The sequence below is a fragment of the Sorex fumeus genome, unplaced genomic scaffold, assembly GCF_029834395.1.
Source record: "Sorex fumeus unplaced genomic scaffold, SorFum_2.1 ptg000055l, whole genome shotgun sequence".
Classification (NCBI taxonomy): Eukaryota; Metazoa; Chordata; class Mammalia; order Eulipotyphla; family Soricidae; genus Sorex; species Sorex fumeus.
Window position 1 is genome coordinate 3,899,810 of NW_026606112.1, and position 17,142 is coordinate 3,916,951.

At 45.9% G+C, this 17,142-nt stretch overlaps 1 protein-coding gene across 2 annotated transcripts in view; it reads left to right on the forward strand.

The window, feature by feature from the left end:
* Positions 1–795: 795 nt before the first annotated feature.
* RFC1 (replication factor C subunit 1) overlaps positions 796–17,142 on the forward strand; it is a 61,396-nt gene continuing 45,049 nt past the window's right edge. For both annotated transcript variants that reach the window (XM_056125614.1, XM_056125615.1), the window contains exons 1-3: positions 796–914; positions 13,401–13,529; positions 15,832–15,904. In XM_056125614.1, the coding sequence (XP_055981589.1) occupies positions 912–914; positions 13,401–13,529; positions 15,832–15,904 (205 nt within the window). In that variant the 5' untranslated portion in view covers positions 796–911. The remainder of the gene's footprint in view (positions 915–13,400; positions 13,530–15,831; positions 15,905–17,142) is intronic.

Consider the following 17,142-nt stretch of genomic DNA (forward strand, 5'->3'; position numbering starts at 1 on the left):
TAATTCTGCACATAATTACTTCTTCAGGCTTCATCCTTTTTTCATATATAAAGCGTGAGTTGGTGGCAATGGCTTGATACCTTCCCGGTCCCCCTCCCCCCCAAACACACACCCACACCCTGCGGTGCTCAGGGCTTGTTCCTGGCTCTGCACTCCCGTGGGCTCTGGGTCCCATATAGGGTGGCAGAGATTGAACCTAGGTGGGCTGTGTGCAAGCCAAACAGGCAAACTCCCTACCCATTATACCACTACTCTGGCGTCCCTATTCTCTCCCTTTTTTTCCCTTTTTTTCTTTTTGGGTCACACCCGGGGATGCACAGGGGTTACTCCTGGCTCATGCCCTCAAGGAATCACTCCTGGGGGGGGGGGGGTGTGCTCGGGGGACCATATGGGATGCGCTAGGAATCGAACCTAGGCCGTCCGCGTCAAGGCAAACACCCTCCCCACTGTGCTATCGCTCCAGTCCCCGTGTTTTGTTTTTTTTTTAAATTCTGCAATAATAGCTTGTGCTTTGGCCTGGTGGGTTTCAAAGCCCACTTCCTGGGCGGCGCAAACCCAAAGCTGCGGATCAAATAGCGACAAGGAAACAACGACCACCGCTAAGACACTGCGTGTCCAGGCCGGTCTCGGAGGGGGCCATCCCGCGCGCGCCCTGGGAGAAGCGTCAGTCCGAGACGCCCACCCGCACTCTCGCGCGCGCGCCTCGGAAACGCCGCCCGGAAGTCCGGGCGCGCGGGCGGCGGGGGGGTGAAGTGGGTCGGCGCGTGACGTCATCAGCGCGCGCCGCGCGCCTCTCCGCCTCCCTGCACTTCGCGGGAGAAGTTGTTGGCGCCAATGGATGCCGACCTCCGCTAACGGATTCACCTCGCCGGCCGGTCCACCAGCCCGGCGCCGGGGCCCCGCGGGCTGCGATGGTGAGCGGCGGCGGGGGGCGGGCGGGGGAGCCTGCAGCGCCGCGGCCGGGGCGACGGGCGTGGCCGGGCCCGGCGCGGGGGCCACTTTCCGCGCGGGCTGACGCGGCTGGCGGCTCGGGCGCCGGCCGGGGGACCGCTGCTGCCGTGGCGCTTTGGCACTTTTTTAAAAAATTATTATTTTTTAAATTTCTTCATGGGGGGAAGGGTACGGGGGGGTGCGAGGACGAGGGAGGGGAGGAAGACGCGGGCCCTGGGGGGCGCCCCGCGCAGCACGCAAGCCCGCGTTCCTGGGCCGCGCGTTGCGCGGAACGTGGGTTTGAATTCGGCCCGAAGCATTTGATTTCCGGCGTGGAACCGCGGGGGGAGAAGAACGTCACGCGCTTCCGGGGCCCGGTGGCCGCGTTGTCGCGGGTCCCCCCCCACCACCACCACCTTTGGGGTCCGAGAGCTGTGTCCTAGCGAGGACGTGCAGATGTGTTTGTGAACAGCGGAGGAATGACCCCTTAGTTATCCTGCAGCAGATAAACACCACGGACGGACGAGAGGCAGATGTGATAACATTTGACAGCTGTCATCGCTTGTTGTATCAGCTCATGTTAAGACACTTGACAACTACTTGCCAACCTCACTATAGAATTCTGCACAGACTTTAAGTTGAGAGGAGGGTGATTACGCAGCCTTCAAAACATCCAGGCTGGTACAGTAATAGGTAAAATGAAATATTCCCATTTAAAGGGTAGTTTAGGTTTTTAGTTAAGGCAGGAGATTTTGGATGATTAAACACATCAACTCATTCTTTATTGTATGCAGTGCCATTGCCATTGGATGCAATGCCAAGTTGGGTTCCAGATTTTATGGGAGGAGATTTTATGCCACCCTTGTTGCCTTTGGTGTTTCTTCTCAAGCAAGGATAAACTAATAATACTGGCCACCTACCTGGTCCCTAGTATCTCCTTGAGAAGAATTATGTAAGCTGTTTTCTTTTGGATATGTGTTCACATTAGGCCTCACAGAGATCCAGTTGTACGCATGGCCATAGGAGTCTTCTAGAGTGGAAACACTTTGCCCAACAACTTGTAATGAAGTAGAATTAGAACCTCAAACTTTTTCTGATCACTGCATTCTGCCTCCATGAAAGAATCATCTGTCTGTTTTGGGCAGGTGTGCACAGCTATGAAGCTGCCAATGGCACACGAGTATTGGAGGCTTCATAGATTTCTAAGTTTGTCAGTAACATGAACCAGGGCTTGAATGCTCATTGCGGAAACATTTAAGTACTTACATACTTTTTTTCTTTAGTACTCCTTTTTTGTTCATGGTGCAAATGAAAAAAACTCCAAACTTGTCAGAAAGGAAGTAGTCTTGAATTGGTCAGTTTTGCTGTTAAATTAATGGTGTACAAAGTGTATAATTTTGGGTTATGTTGGTATTTAAGTCTATAGCACAAAAGTTGGTGAAAACCTGAATCAGAATTCCATTCTGATGTTTATTGGACACTTGGGCTTGCTATGGGGTTGCAGGCCCTAAGTTTGGTTCTCACTTCCCTTTGGTAATGTGGTAAGTGGTATGTAAATTTCCTGCCCACCATGATGTTTGGGTAACTGCCTGTCATCCTACGGGATTCTTGCATCTTCTGAAGCCCTTCCAGAAACCTTGCTCCAGGAACTTACCTATTCCGATTCAATGTTATTGATAAGGGAATGAAATACCAATCCCACTGAATGCAATACTAAGCGATCATTCTTTTAAATTAAAAAAAAAAAAGGAAAACTCTGCCTTGATGGGATGTCAAGAAAATTCGGTGAGAAGAAAGGCAGAACAGTATGTAGAAAAAGAGGGTGGGAGAGATAGAACAGGAGTTAAGGCACATGCCTTGAATGTACCCATTCTGGTAATAAACCAGGAATAACCCTAGCACCACAAGGTAACCCCCATGGTTGAGAACCCCCTGGAGTACTGCCAGTGTGACCTGGGGATTATTGGCCCCTCAGTATTGGAGCAGCATGCATCCATCGTCCCAGGACTCTTGTTTTTTATTATTTTGTTTTTGGGTCACACCTAGCCATGTTCAAGGCTTTACTGCTGACTCTGCAGTCAAGTATCACTCCTGGTGGGCTTGGGGGGCCATATGGGGTGCTGGGGATTGAACCTGGTTCAGCTGCATGTAAGGCAAGCACTCTAGCCACTGTGCTCCAGGCCCTGGGCCTCTTGATTCTTTGGATGCAATCCCTACTTCTAAGATAAGAATCTGCACATATTTACTTGAAATCTCTGGAAAGATACACAGAACTTATAATATTTGTTATCTCCAGAGCTAGGTATTTTATATGTGGGAGAAAGATGGACTCTTGAATTTCGTGGGTGTTTTTGGTTTTGTTTTGTTTTGGGTCCAGGCCCATTGATGCTCAGGGGTTACTTCTGGCTTTGCACTCAGAAATAATTTCTGGCAATGCTTGGGGACCATATGGGATGCCAGGGATTAAACCTGGGTTGGCTATGTTCAGGGCAAGTGTCCTACCAGCTGTACTCTTCAATTTCACATCACCCTGTTTTTGTAATTGAAATTTTTTTGTTTTTGGGCCACACCTGGTGGTGCTCAGAGGTTTCTCCTGGCTCTACACTCCGGAATCACTCCTGCTGGTGGTCAGGGAACCATATGGAGAGCCAGGGATCAAAGCCGACTTGGCCATGTTGAAGACAAACTCTGTTCACTGTGTGTTATCTCTCCAGTTCTGACCCTCTTGAGCTATCTCCCTGGCCCTGAGATGTTGTTTTTTAAAAGCCACCATATCTAATTCATTGGTTGCTAAAATTATTTGTTAAAAAACAACATAAGGTTGAGTCAAATGCATGTGAGAGTGAAGGACTAGCCTTTTGGAAGGGCAGGTCACTTCATGTGAACACCCTAGGTAGGATCAGACCCACTACTTGGCTCCACTCCAGGATATCCCTCCCATGTGGCAGCTTACTCTGAACCCTCACTCTCATGAATGGAGCCTTCATCCTTCTGCAGAGGGGCTTTGGTTATGTGTACCAGCATGTGGCCTATAAAGCTCCCCCCTACTTCTCTGCACTTTTTTCTCCTTATCACGTTCTTAATGTGTCTTAATATGTCTAAATGTGAGTATCAAGCTGATTCTGTTTCAGCTTCCATTCCTGCCATTTCCTTGGAATAGTCAACCTCCAGATCCTTGCTTGACTTCTTTTTCTCATCACTTAAGTCTCATTTAACTTCGTCAGAGCTTTTGGTTGTAGGTAAAGACATCCCGGCCTACTCCAGTGTTGAGGAGATTTATGCCTGTGTTTTCTCCTAAAAGTCTAAAAATAATTTTAGCTCTTTCTTTTGGGACTGATCCATTTTGGGTTAGTTTCTGCTGCAATGGGAAACGATTATTCTTTGGAATGTGAATATTGAGTCATTTGCGCCATTTGCAAACCATTATTTTCCCATTAAATTCTTTAGATTCTCTTGCCAAAATTTAGTTGCTTCTGAGTCTGAAGGGTTTTTTCAGACTCACTTCTGTACCATTGATGTCTGTGTCTGTTCTGGTGCCAGTAAAACACTGGTAGCTTTTATGATGGTTGCTTTGTGGTGAGTTTTGAACTTGTAAAGTGTGAGTCTCCAACTTTGTTTTTTCCCAAGATTTTCGTTTGCATTTTGGGCCACACTCAGCAGTGCTCAGGGGCTGCTACTGGGTTGGTGATCACTTCAGTGGTGCTCGAGTAACCATGTCGTGCCCAGGATTGAACCTGGGACATCTGCCATGCAGAACATGCCCTCTAGCACTTAGCCCCTTTAATATCATGTTACCTGCTTGATATTTTACCTAATCAGGGTTCCTTGAATTTTCAGGTAAATGTTGGTATCAGCACAAAACCTGCTGGTATTATTTTTGAATCTGTGGACCATTTTGGGTAATACTGTCATGTTAACACTTCTAAAACTTCTGACCCATAAACGTTTCCATAAATTATTTAGATACTTTTTCTTCAGATAATGTTGGGCTGGAGCAATAGCACAGTGGTAGGGCGTTTGCCTTGCACGCAGCCAACATGGCCGACCCGAGTTCGATTCCTCCGCCCCTCTTGGAGAGCCCGGCAAGCTACCGAGAGTATCTCGCCCACACAGCAAAGCCTGGCAAGCTCCCCGTGACGTATTCGATATGCCAAACACAGTAACAAGTCTCAAAATGGAGACGTTACTGGGCCAGCTCGAGCAAATCAATGAACAACGGGAGGACAGTGTGATAGTGACAGTGATAAATAATATCGCAGTTTTCAGAGCACAGGTTTTGAGTCTAGGGATGTGTTTTGAAATGTTAAGAGTATATACGCTTTGCATGTTAGCAACCCTGGTTTTGATCCCTGGCACCACAAGGTCCTCAGAGCACTACCAAGTGACCTTGGAGCACTGCTAACCAGAGCTGTTGGGAGGAACCTACTCAAAGAAATAAGACTTCTGATTCACACATGGATTCTGCAGGAACTCAGACCTGTTGCAATTTCAGGTTCCCTCTCTCCCCCCATATGCGGATTCTATCTAAGCCCTTTCTTTACTCCAGACTCCTAAACTCCATAATCCATGGTGTCAGTAGCCTGCCAGATATTTCTCTGTCCAAATATCCCCAAAGTGCCCCCCAATTTTTAAGAACCACAAGTAGGCCGGTATTCCTCCATTTTTTCCCCCTCTTTATTTCTCACTTCAACATACACTACCACCATTTATCAAAAATTAGAAATGCATTCTTTTTCCTCTTCATTCTGACCTCCATCAAATCATGGCATCCAACCTGTCTCAAATGCTGCTAACCTTTTTCTAACACTGCCTGATTTAGGGTTTCTTTAACTTATTAAACAGACCCTTACACAAAATTTACTCTGTGCCAAGCAAGGATTTCAGCTGTTGTGAGACACTTTCATTTAATCTGTATCCCCATCATGAAGGCCAGTGATACTTTGTTTCTAGGTTTGGGGTAAGGGTGGCACAGTACTGGAGTTACCTGGTCCACACTGGTGATGCTTCCAGGCCTCTGGGGTGCATCAGCAGCATACAAGGGCACCTCCACAGCCTCACCCAGCAGTGTGCAAAGGACCTTGCAGTGCTGGGAATCAAACTGGGGTTGGCAGCGTGCAGGGCCTTTGCCTTAAACCTTTTACTGTCTCTCCCTACCCTAATGAAGGTTTTTTGTTTATTTATTTAATGGGGGAGGGCACACCCAGTGGTGCTCAGGGCTTATTCCTGGTTCTGTATTCAGGGATCGCTCCTGCAGAGTCTGGGAGACTGCATAGGGTATTTAGGATTGAACACAGGTCTGCTGCATGCAAGGCCAGCTGCCTACCCACTATACTATCTTTCGCCTCCGATGAAGTTTTTAACCTTAATTCTCAGGCAAGAAAATTGAGATGCCAACGAAATGTTCTGTAGGAAGTTCTGAAATGTAAAATACTGCTAAGTATATAAGTAGGGCCGTAGAGATACGTTTGGTTGACTGAGTGTGCGGATGGCACAGGTGTGCTCTCTGACACTGCTCAGTGGTTCCCTGATTATGAGCACTGTATCCCCTCCCCGATACTGAAATGAAAAATGAAGGCAAAAAAGGAACCAGAGAGATATCGCAACAGATATCTCAACAGAGATCTCAACAGAGATCTCAACAGGTATCGACAGAGAATTTGTAACAGACTGGAGCTTGTGCTTTGTAGTGGCCCAGGTTTGATTACTGGCACGGTCTCTGAGCATGCTAATATGCCCCTTCAACCCCCAAGTAATAAGTAAAAGAAAGACCCTCCAAACAAAACCCTCTGCACCTTGCATTTTCCAGAGGTGTAACTGACATTTCTACAACACTGTTAGAAGGGGGGCATTAGGCAGCCCAGGGAGATTTAATATGCATATGTGGAGATAAACCACCAGACTTGGCCAATACAGAAATGTGATTGGCAGGCACCAAGAAAGTTCCAAAGTGTCAGCTTTAAACCTGTCAGCAGTTGGAGATGAGAAAAAAATATATAGTGAATATTCCTAAACTCACACATCATGTATCACAATTATCTTAAATTGAGAGGTCAAAGTACAAAAGCTGATATATATTTACTTTAATATATAACTGAACAGCTTTAATTCTTTCCATTACTGATAAGCTCAACCAACAGATTATATGGCCCCACCAAAATGTGAAAAGAGGGGTCCAGAGAGATAGTACAGTATAGTAAGGTGCTTGCTTTGCACGTGGCTTTCCATATGGTCTGCTGAGCACTGCCAGGAATGATACCTGAGTGCAGAGCCAGGAGTAATCCTTGAGCATCACCAGTGGTGCCCCAAACAAACAGACCCAAAATACGGAAAGAGAGTCTAGAGACCAAAATACGAGAGTCCAGAGAGATGGTACCGTGGGTTGGGCATTTGTCTTGCACACAGGCACCTTGTACACCTGGTATCACATACGGAGCAATGCCAGGAGTAAACCCTGAGCACTACTGGCTGTGGCCCCAAGCCAGTAAAATCAAAAGAATAGTCTAGAGGTAATATGACGCATGACTTTACACATCTTGCTCAGTCCAGTCGAGGATGGAAACGGGTCTTTTTGCACCATCTTGATTGCCGTTCCCCAGGTAGCTGTATCCCAGGGTGACTGAGGGAACAAAATAATCTCTCCTTATTTCTTTTCTCTCGCTGGGCTTTATTTCAGTTTTACTTTGTTTCTTACAGACCTGGAGTATGACGTCAAATGTGGGCTCCCTAAGGACAGACAATTTTTGTTTCCTTTTGCTTCCCATTGAATTTCAGTGAATTACAAAGTTACAAGTTACTCTTGATTGAGTTTCAGACCTACCATGTTCCCGTAACCATCCCTTCACCAGTGTCCACATTTCTCCGCCAGGGTTCCCAGTTTCCTTCCCCCAGCTTGCCTCTATGGCAGGCACTTTTGTCTTTTTTTCTTTAGGCACGATGGTTTACTATACTGTTTTTGAGAGGGTATCATGCATATCACTTCACTTCCTTTCGGAGCCCAGTCCTTGTCCAGAGTGACCACGTTCCTCATGTCTTCGTCACAGAGGTCCTTTCCCTGACCTGTCTCCACCTTCCCTCTGCCCCGCCCCCATTGGAGGCTTTCTCCTGAGGAACCAGTTCCCATCTTTGTTTCTAATGCTTTTCGGCATTATTTATGATCCCCCTTCTGTTTATATCCTGCACGTTTGTGAGATCATTCTTTGTACCTCTCCTCTGACTCTTTTTCACTCAGTGTGGTACTCTCCAGAACCATCCACGTATCAACAAATTGTGTGATTTCATCTTTTCTTACAGCCGAGTGGAGATGTCTTTTCTGCATTGTGGTTTTGATTTCATTCAGCTTTGCATTTGTTTTCTTTGTGTTGGGCCTTCCCAGCAGGGGAGTGGGTGGTTTGCATCCTTAGGGCCCTGTGGTGCTGGGGATTGATCCTGGGACCTTATGCTTTCCAGCCTTGAGTTTCAATGCTCAGCCCTTAGGTGGTTTGTACACATTTTGTTGTTGATACCATGTTTGAGCTGACTTGTTTAGGTAACACCTGGAGGAGTCTGGGAGTCTGGGGCTTTGTTTGCTGTGGTTATGGTGATGCCCAGGACTCACTTCCCTGCTTGTATATACACTGGAGGTGGGCTACACAGTTGGCAGGTTGATCGTGGTGTTCAGACAGACAGTTTTTTCTCTCTGTCTTTCTCTCTCTCTCTTTCTTTCTTTCTTTCTTTCTTTCTTTCTTTCTTTCTTTCTTTTCTCACTCATGGCAGCATGCTTTTTTTTTTTTTTTGCTTTTTGGGTCACATCTGGTGTTGCTCAAGGGTTACTTCTGGCTCATGCACTCGGGGATTACTCCTGGTGGTGCTCGGGGGACCATATGGGATGCTGAGAATTGAACCCGGGTCAGCTGTGTGCAAGGCAAATGCCCTACCCCCGTGCTATCACTCCAGCCCCAATGGCAGCATGCTTTTGAGCTCATGCTGACTCATAAGATCCAATGGCAGTGCCCCCCAGGCCACAGCACATGTGAGGCGATGCTGAGGTTGACCCTTCTGTCTCATGCCTGCTCAGCTCCCTCTCTGGGCCCCACCATTTAGAACTGAAATCACAGGGGCTGGTCCATCTGCCATTTTGGTAAGTACTGCTGGGTTGCCCTGCACTGAGGTTGTGCCACATCTTTTTGTTGTTAGTTGGGGAGCTCATACCTGGCAGTGCCAGGGGTGCCATGGGGTACCAGGGATGGAATTCAGGATCTTGGCATGCAAGACATTTGCTCAGCCACTTGAGCTATGTCCCTGGCCCCCAAGTTTTACTTTTCCTAGTTGTGTTACATGTTTGAGTATGTTTCCCTAAACCCTTGATGAATGTGGTCATTAATCAAAATTCTTTAAGCTTTAAGAAAAAGGTTTTATCTATTCATTTTTTTTTTTTTTGACTTTTGGGCCATACCTGGTAATGCTCAGGTGTTACTCCTAGCTCTGTGCTTAGGAATCACTTTTTGCAGTGCGTGGGTGACTCTGTGGGATGCTCGGGCTTGAACCCAGATCAGCCATGTGCAAGGCAAGTGCCTGCACTACCCACTGTACTATTGCTCTACTCTAGTGCTTCCATTATCTGCAGATTTGGGCCTCTTATTATTTGCCTCCTAGCAGCTTTTATTCACTGTTGACTCACTCAGCTCCCTCCCTCCCTTCCCCCTCCCTCCCTCCCTCTCTCCCTTCCTTCCTTCCCTCTTTCCCTCTTCCTTTCTCCCCTTCTCTCCCCCCCCCCCCCGCCCCCCCTTCACCTGTGGAAAGCAGCTGCTGTATCCCTGGGCCACATCCCTGGCCCTTCAATGGTTTGTCTTTTACAGACTTGTAGAAACTTTTTTTTGTTTTTGTTTTTTTGCTTTTTGTGTCACAACCGGCAATACACAGGGGTTACTCCTGGCTCTGCACTCAGGAATTACTCCTGGTGATGCTCAGGGGACCACATGGGATGCTGGGAATTGAACCCGGGTTAGCCGCGTGCAAGGCAAATGCCCTACCCGCTGAGCTATAGCTCCAGCCATGAATTTTTTTTTATATGACATATCACAGTGATTTCCAAGTTATTGGCTTCACTATTTGTATATAGCATCTTTTAGGTTTAAAAACAGATCTCGCTTGTTTTTTATGGGTGATTTCTAGTTTCAGTGTTTTGCTTAGGAAAGGCCTTCCCTTTGCCAAGGTTATGAAAGTACATTTTGAGATGTGTTCCTTTTCCTACTCACACACTCAGCCAGAATTGTAAGCATGATATTGAGATCCATTATTGGAGACTATAATCAGCCACCAGACCTGCTCTTCTGCATTTCATGAAGTCTTGGCAGACTTGGAACATGAAGGGAGAATGTCGTTTGTTGAAGAGGGGCGCAAGTCACACTCCGTAAATGCAGGCCAAGCTGTGTCCTTCCCTCTGGGTTTCTGTGTGGGAATGGCAGCTCAGTGGGGAGGCAGCCCTGGAGGGTGAGGGAAATGTTCTTAGTTTTGCCGAATTTTGACATCAGATGTTTTGTGGATTCTTGAAGAAGAGCAGGCCGCTGCAACTTAACTCTGCTGCTGTCTTGAGACTTTGAAGGTATGGGCACTTGGGGAGAGAAGCCGACCTGGGTTCAGTCCCTGGCATCTTGTGTGGTCCCCAAGCACGGCCAGGAGTAATTCCTGTATGAGAGCCAAGAGTACCTCCTAAGAAGTGTACCTTGTGACCTAACCCGTCTCAAAACAAACAAACAAAAAAAACACCAAAACCCAGAAATCACCACTCTGGACAGTGGAAGATCATTTGCTATGCATGTGTGATGGTCTCATGTTCTCTCAACTCCTGCCAGGAATGCCCTCCAAGCACTGAGCTGAAAGTAGTTCCCGAACACAGCTGGGTGTGTCCCTCTCCACATCAATAACCATTGAGTCCCCAAACCTCACACCCCAAACCCTCCACCCCTCCAACAATGGCACCGTTGCTTGAAAAAACTTGGTAATTTTAAGAGTGAAACTCCAATGTGAAACTTTCACTTTCTGAAGCAATTAAGTAACTCAACCTCACACACAGGCTTTACCAAACATTGTGGCTTTCTTTTTTTAAAATTTAAATTTTTTTTTATTTTTAAAATTTTATTTTCATGAAGTTGTTCACGATACATGATTATGTTCAATATTTCAATGCCAGTCCCACCTTCCCACCACCATTATTTAGAATTTTCTCACCGCCACCCAAGCCTTCCTCACAGGCAGATGCTAAATAATTTATTTTGTATTGCTTGTTATGAATAATTGACTAAAAATGATCCAAAGATTTCGTTAGAAGAAAATGTGTGAAAATTGTTGTATCTCATCTTGGAGCCATTAAGCCCCTTTATAAGAGATCATTTTATACTCTCTCCTCTAAGGAAACTTTTTGGGAGCATTTTCAGCTGTTTTTTATAACAAACAATACAAAATAAATTATTTTGGTTCTGTTTTGGAGCAGGGTTTGGGATTCGGGATGGAAACATCCGAAATGTGGTGGGAAGGTGTAATGGTGGTGGGATTGATGTTCGAATATTAAATGTAATCAAATATTATGAACTACTTTATAAAAAATGTTATTAGTTTAAGCCTTTGTGTGCTATATAGCTATCTATTATATATGCATGTACATCTCAAGATTGGTTGTCTTGTACCTTATACCCCATCAAATGTGGTGTGCTACTCTTTGTATATCAGTGACATAAAATATGAGATGTTGTGGTCCGTGTGCTCCTTGAAGTCTAAAATTTTATTTATTTATTTATTTAAATTTTATTGAATCACCGTGAGATAGTTATAAGCTTTCATGTTTGGGTTACAATCACACAGTGATCAAACACCCATCCCTCCACCAGTGCACATTCCCCACCACCAATATCCCTGGTATAACCCCCCTTTCCCACCCTCCCCCTGCCTCCATGGCAGACAGTATTCCCCATACTCTCTCTACTTTGGGGCATTATGGTTTGCAGTACAGACACTGAGAGGTTATCATGTTTGGTTCATTATCTACTTTCAGCACACATCTCCCATCCCGACCGGTTCCTCCAGGCATCATTTACTTAGTGATCCCTTCTCTATTCCAGCTGCCTTCTCCCCTTTGCTCATGAGGCAGGCTTCCAGCTATGGAGCAATCTTCCTGGCCCGTGTATCTACTGTCCTTAGGTGTCAGCTTCATGATATGTTGTTTCATACTTCACAAATGAGTGCAGTCCTTCTATGTCTGTCCCTCTCTGACTCATTTCACTTAGCATGATATTCTCCATGTCTGTCCATTTATAAGCAAATTTCATGACTTCATCTCTCCTAACAGCTGCATAGTATTCCATGAATTCTAAAATTTTAAATAGGATGCTAGAGCTGGAGTTAAATTTTTTAACTGGATGGTGATTTAGGGATCCGGAGGCATCTCTGTGGTGTGTTGCTCTTCGGAGATTCGTTTGTGAGTCTCCACTGTGGCTTTCTTTATTGCCAGTTTCTTTTTCTGGGAGATCCTCCCAAGCCAAGCTCAGGAGGCTGCAGGGCCACCTCTCGGGCTTGGCTGTGTGGGGCTGCTGGCAATTCAGTACCGCTTGGGCAGTGCTGGGGGCCCCAGGGCCACTCCTGGCGGTGCTCAGGGACCACTCAGAGCTGCTGATTGCACCTGAGGCTTCTGTGTGTAGGACACATGCTTCAGCCTTTGGGCCCCCCTCACCAGCCCCATGTCCAAGTTCATTTGATCTCTGATGTTCATGCCTCCGCTTCCTGGCCGAGGGCTCCGTGCCATCGGCAGCATTTCTTAGAATGTGATTTTTCCGAGGATGAAATTGTGGGCTTTTTCACAGGAAATTTTTAAGAGTCATACAATTAGGGTGCTCTTTAATTTTTTTTTTTTAAGTAAAACAACTTGAACATGTCCTGGTTCCTCATTTATCTGATTTGGTTATTGCTTAGCCACAAATATATATATATATACATATATATGTATATATGTATTTGTATATATGTATATATTTATATGTATATATAAATATATATTATACATATATTTATATTTATATATATTTGTGTATATATATATACATATATATGTATATATATTAAGTAAAACAACTTGAACATGTCCTGGTTCCTCATTTATCTGATTTGGTTATTGCTTAGCCACAAATATACATACATATATATATACACACATATATATGTATATACATTCGTGTGTGTCTGTGTTTGTGTGTGTGTGTGTGTGTGTGTATGTGTGTGTTTGCATGATAGGCAGGAGAGTGTTGATTTTTTTTCCCTTCACATCTTCCTGTGGTTTTAGCAGTTACTTGTGCATGGGGAATGCGGCCTCACACTTGATGTGTCTCACTATGAAGAAAGGGCTCTGGGCACACCAACGTGTGTGCAGAAATGTCCATTTTTACAACTGGAATCAGAATTGCATGGTGTTTCTGTTCCTTATGAAGCTCCCTTTTTCCTTTTAGGATATTCGAAAATTCTTTGGGGTTATACCAAGTAGCAAGAAGATTGTGAGCGAAGCAGTGAAGAAGAATGAGAAAACAAAGGGTATCGAAGACACCCCGAAAGCCAAGAGAGGCAAAAAGGAAGGCAAGGTTGGTTTCCCAGCTGCAGCGTGGCTGTGCGTAGAAGGCCCATGGGCCCAGCTCCCTGTTGGTGTACTGGGAGCCTCGTAAATGCTGCCTAGAACTTTTATTGAGAAAGACGAAAAACTTTGTTTTGCTTTTTGGGTCACACCCAGCGATGCACAGGGGTTACTCTTGGCTCTGCACTCAGGAATTACTCTTGGTGGTGCTCGGGGGACCATATGGGATGCTGGGACTTGAACCCGGGTTGGCCGCATGCAAGGCAAACCCCCTACCTGCTGTGCTATCACTCCAGTCCTGAAAGAAGAAAAACTTTGATATTTATTTTCCTTGAGGGGTGGGGAGCATTGGGTCACACCTGATCACCCTGGCCTGGGGCTCTATATGAGATGCCTGGGATTGAAAGCCGCTTTCAGGGCGCGCACCCTTCTGCTGTGCATCACTCTTAGCTGCTGTGTTGGGAAGCACTGAGGTCTGGGGGCCATTCCTCTCACCGTAGCAAGGTTGCTCAAGGGACAGATGGGGACTTAGCTTCCGGGCAGAGATGGGTGCTTCCCGTCTGCGGCTTTTCCTTCTGAGACACCCGCTTTTCCCTCTCTTTTTGAATTATTATAGTAGTTTTTAACTGTCCCTTAGCCCTTTAGTGTGCTGATAACTGTTATGATATGTTATATAACGGTTATATAACTGCTGATAAAAGTTATGCTGATAACTTTTCTTAATTGTGCCTCCATTTTACAGTAATGTATTGAAACAATTCTCCCGTATTGATTTTTTGGTTTGTTTTAACTTCTTTTTTATGGCCACACCCAGCAACGGTCGGGTTACTCCTGGCTCTGCATTCAGGACTCACTCCTGGCAGGACTTGACGATGGGGGGTGCTGAGGATCGAACCTGGGCTGGCCTCGTGCAAGGCAGTTGCCCTCCCCACTGTATTATTGCTCCACCCCCTCTCCCTTACTGATTACCTGCTTTTGTTTCTTTTTTGGGCACTTTTTAGGAGAATTTGGCTATGTTAAAAATATGTTGTCTAACTACAAAACATTGGCAGTACCTTTCACAGTGTTATCAGTATGATACATAGCTGAAAAAATAAAAACTTTCTGCTTTGGTTTATTTAGCATTTCGACAGACATCGTGTACTGGTGAACTCAATTCGTAGCCTTTTCATCTCTCGTTTTTAGGCAGCATCGCCTTTTATATGGTATCCCTTTCTCCTTTTTTTCCCAATTAAATGGATTTTTAATTTTATTTATTTATTTATTTAATTTGTTTTTGGCTTTTTGGGTCACACCTGGTGATGCTCAGGGGCTACTCCTGGCTCATGCACTCAGGAGTTACCTTTGGCGGTGCTCAGGGGACCATATGGGATGCTGGGAATCAAACCCGGGTCGGCCGCGTGCAAGGCAAACGCCCTACCTGCTGTGCTATCTCTCCAGCCCCTAATTTTATTAAAAGTAAAGTAAAGGCCCTCCCGTTGATCATCGATTTGCTCGAGCGGGCCCAGTAACGTCTCCATTGGAGACTTTGTTGTTACTGTGTCTGGCATATCGAATACTCTCGGTAGCTTGCCAGGCTCTCCGAGAGGGGCGGAGGAATCGAACTCGGGTCGGCCATGTTGGCTGCGTGCAAGGCAAACGCCCTACCCGCTGTGCTATCGCTCCAGCCCCGTAATTTTAAAATAATAAAATTACTTTTACTAATATAATAAAATAATATAATAATATAATAAAATAATAAAATTACTAATTTTATTATTTTTTAAAAAATTAAAAAAGTGTTTTAAATTGAATCACAGTGAGATACAGAATTGCCAAGTTGTTCAGATTAGGTTTCAGTCATATAATGTTCCCAAACCCATCCCTTCACTGGTGTACATTTCCCACCACCAATGCCCCCAGTTTCCCTACTAGCCTCACCCCCCCTCCTTTTTAATACATTGGTTACTGTTGCATAGAGGACTGAATATTACAACTTTCTGCTGCGATTCTTCGCCAGCCGATGCATTTATTCTGGCTTACTTGTTAGCCTAGTCAACACATTATTAACACTTTGGGCTGAGTAATCCCTGGCTGTGGAGGGCTGTTTGATGCTTTGCAGGATGTTTATTGTAAGCCTGGAGAACCCTTGGGTGCCAGTAAATCTTCCCTGCCGATCACTCCCTGCTCTTCAGTTTTTGCAAGTAAACACACTTCTGGGGGGGCAGAATATCTCCTGGTTGAGAGTCACTGAGCTCAGGTCTTCTGAGGAAAAGGTGGCAAGTGTCTGTGTGTCTCTGGCCTGCTCTAATCTTATACTGTGATATTTATAGGTAAATACTTGTAAAGAAGATGATGCTAAACAGAAGCAACCAAATAAGAAAAAGAGGATCATCTATGATTCAGGTAGTGTATCTTCTGAGGAGGTTTCCCCCACACATTGCAAACAGCAACCAAAGGGAGGGGCGTGGGAATAATGGCAGCATTCAAAACATTCTAGGTTTTGTTTCTCTGGAGAAGATCATCTGCTGAGGGAAATTCAACCTGTAGGTTGTGTTGTAAGGCTGCCAGTCAGATTCAAGGTTACTAACCTGAAAATAGGGAGCACCCCCCCACCCCCCACAGTCTGGGTGAGTTAAGGTTACAAGGCAGGGCAGAGGAGTTGAGATAGACTGAGAGAGCCTGGCTGTCCCCAGGGGTGTAGATGAAAGGGGCTTAGCTTTCTTGCTGCGCTGATAGTTCTACAAATGACTATCGGAGGATCCAGAGAGGAGCTCCACCTGCGGGACCAGGGAGACCGGTGTCGGCTCAGAAGAAAGTGTTTTCTTATTAAGATGCCATGATGTATAGTTCTCCCTAGTTGAGTTGTAGGCAAACTGTGTCCCAGTACCAGTCCTACCACCAGTGTCACTTTCCCCCACCCGTGTCCCCTGGTTCCCTCCCACCCACACCCACCAGCCCTCTTATTTGATAGCCACATTAAAAAATTTGGTTGTTGTGGTTTGGATCTCCTGCTCTCACTGTACCTGCCCTCTCCACCACCCATGCACCGAGGCTCCTCACCCCTTCCCGTCCTCCCTTACTTCTGTCTTCTACTTCTTGCCATCAGCCTCCACCTTCCCCCCAAACCTCATTGGCTTTTTTGAAATAGAGTTTTTAAAATTCACTCCCTCCTTTCCTTGATCCTTGCTAATATTGTGACAACTGAGGCCTGCGCCTTTTCATCTGGGTGCTTGTGCTTCTGTGTGTTGCTCCCCGAGATGTGCAGTCCTGAGACTGCAGCTCCTGGCTGGGGCTCTGTAAGGCCTGCACATTACTGCTCGGGTGCTCTCGAGATGCCGCGTGTGTTTTGGGTTGTGAGCAGAACCAGGAGGTTGGGGATGGCAGCCAGCAGGATCTGAACTTCATCAGCGTGTACGGCCACGGCCTGGTGCCCCTGTGCTTTGGATTGGATTTCTGACCTACAGAGTCTGATGAGGACAGTCTATTTTTGTGTTGTTTCAAGCCACTTAGATTGTGGTCTTTTGTTAATTAGGAATAAAAAAAAAGTAAGACTGGTATAATCACAGTCACGGTCACGGTCCTCCTGTTGTTCATTGATTTGCTCGAGCTGGCCCAGTAACTTCTCCATCGTGAGACTTGTT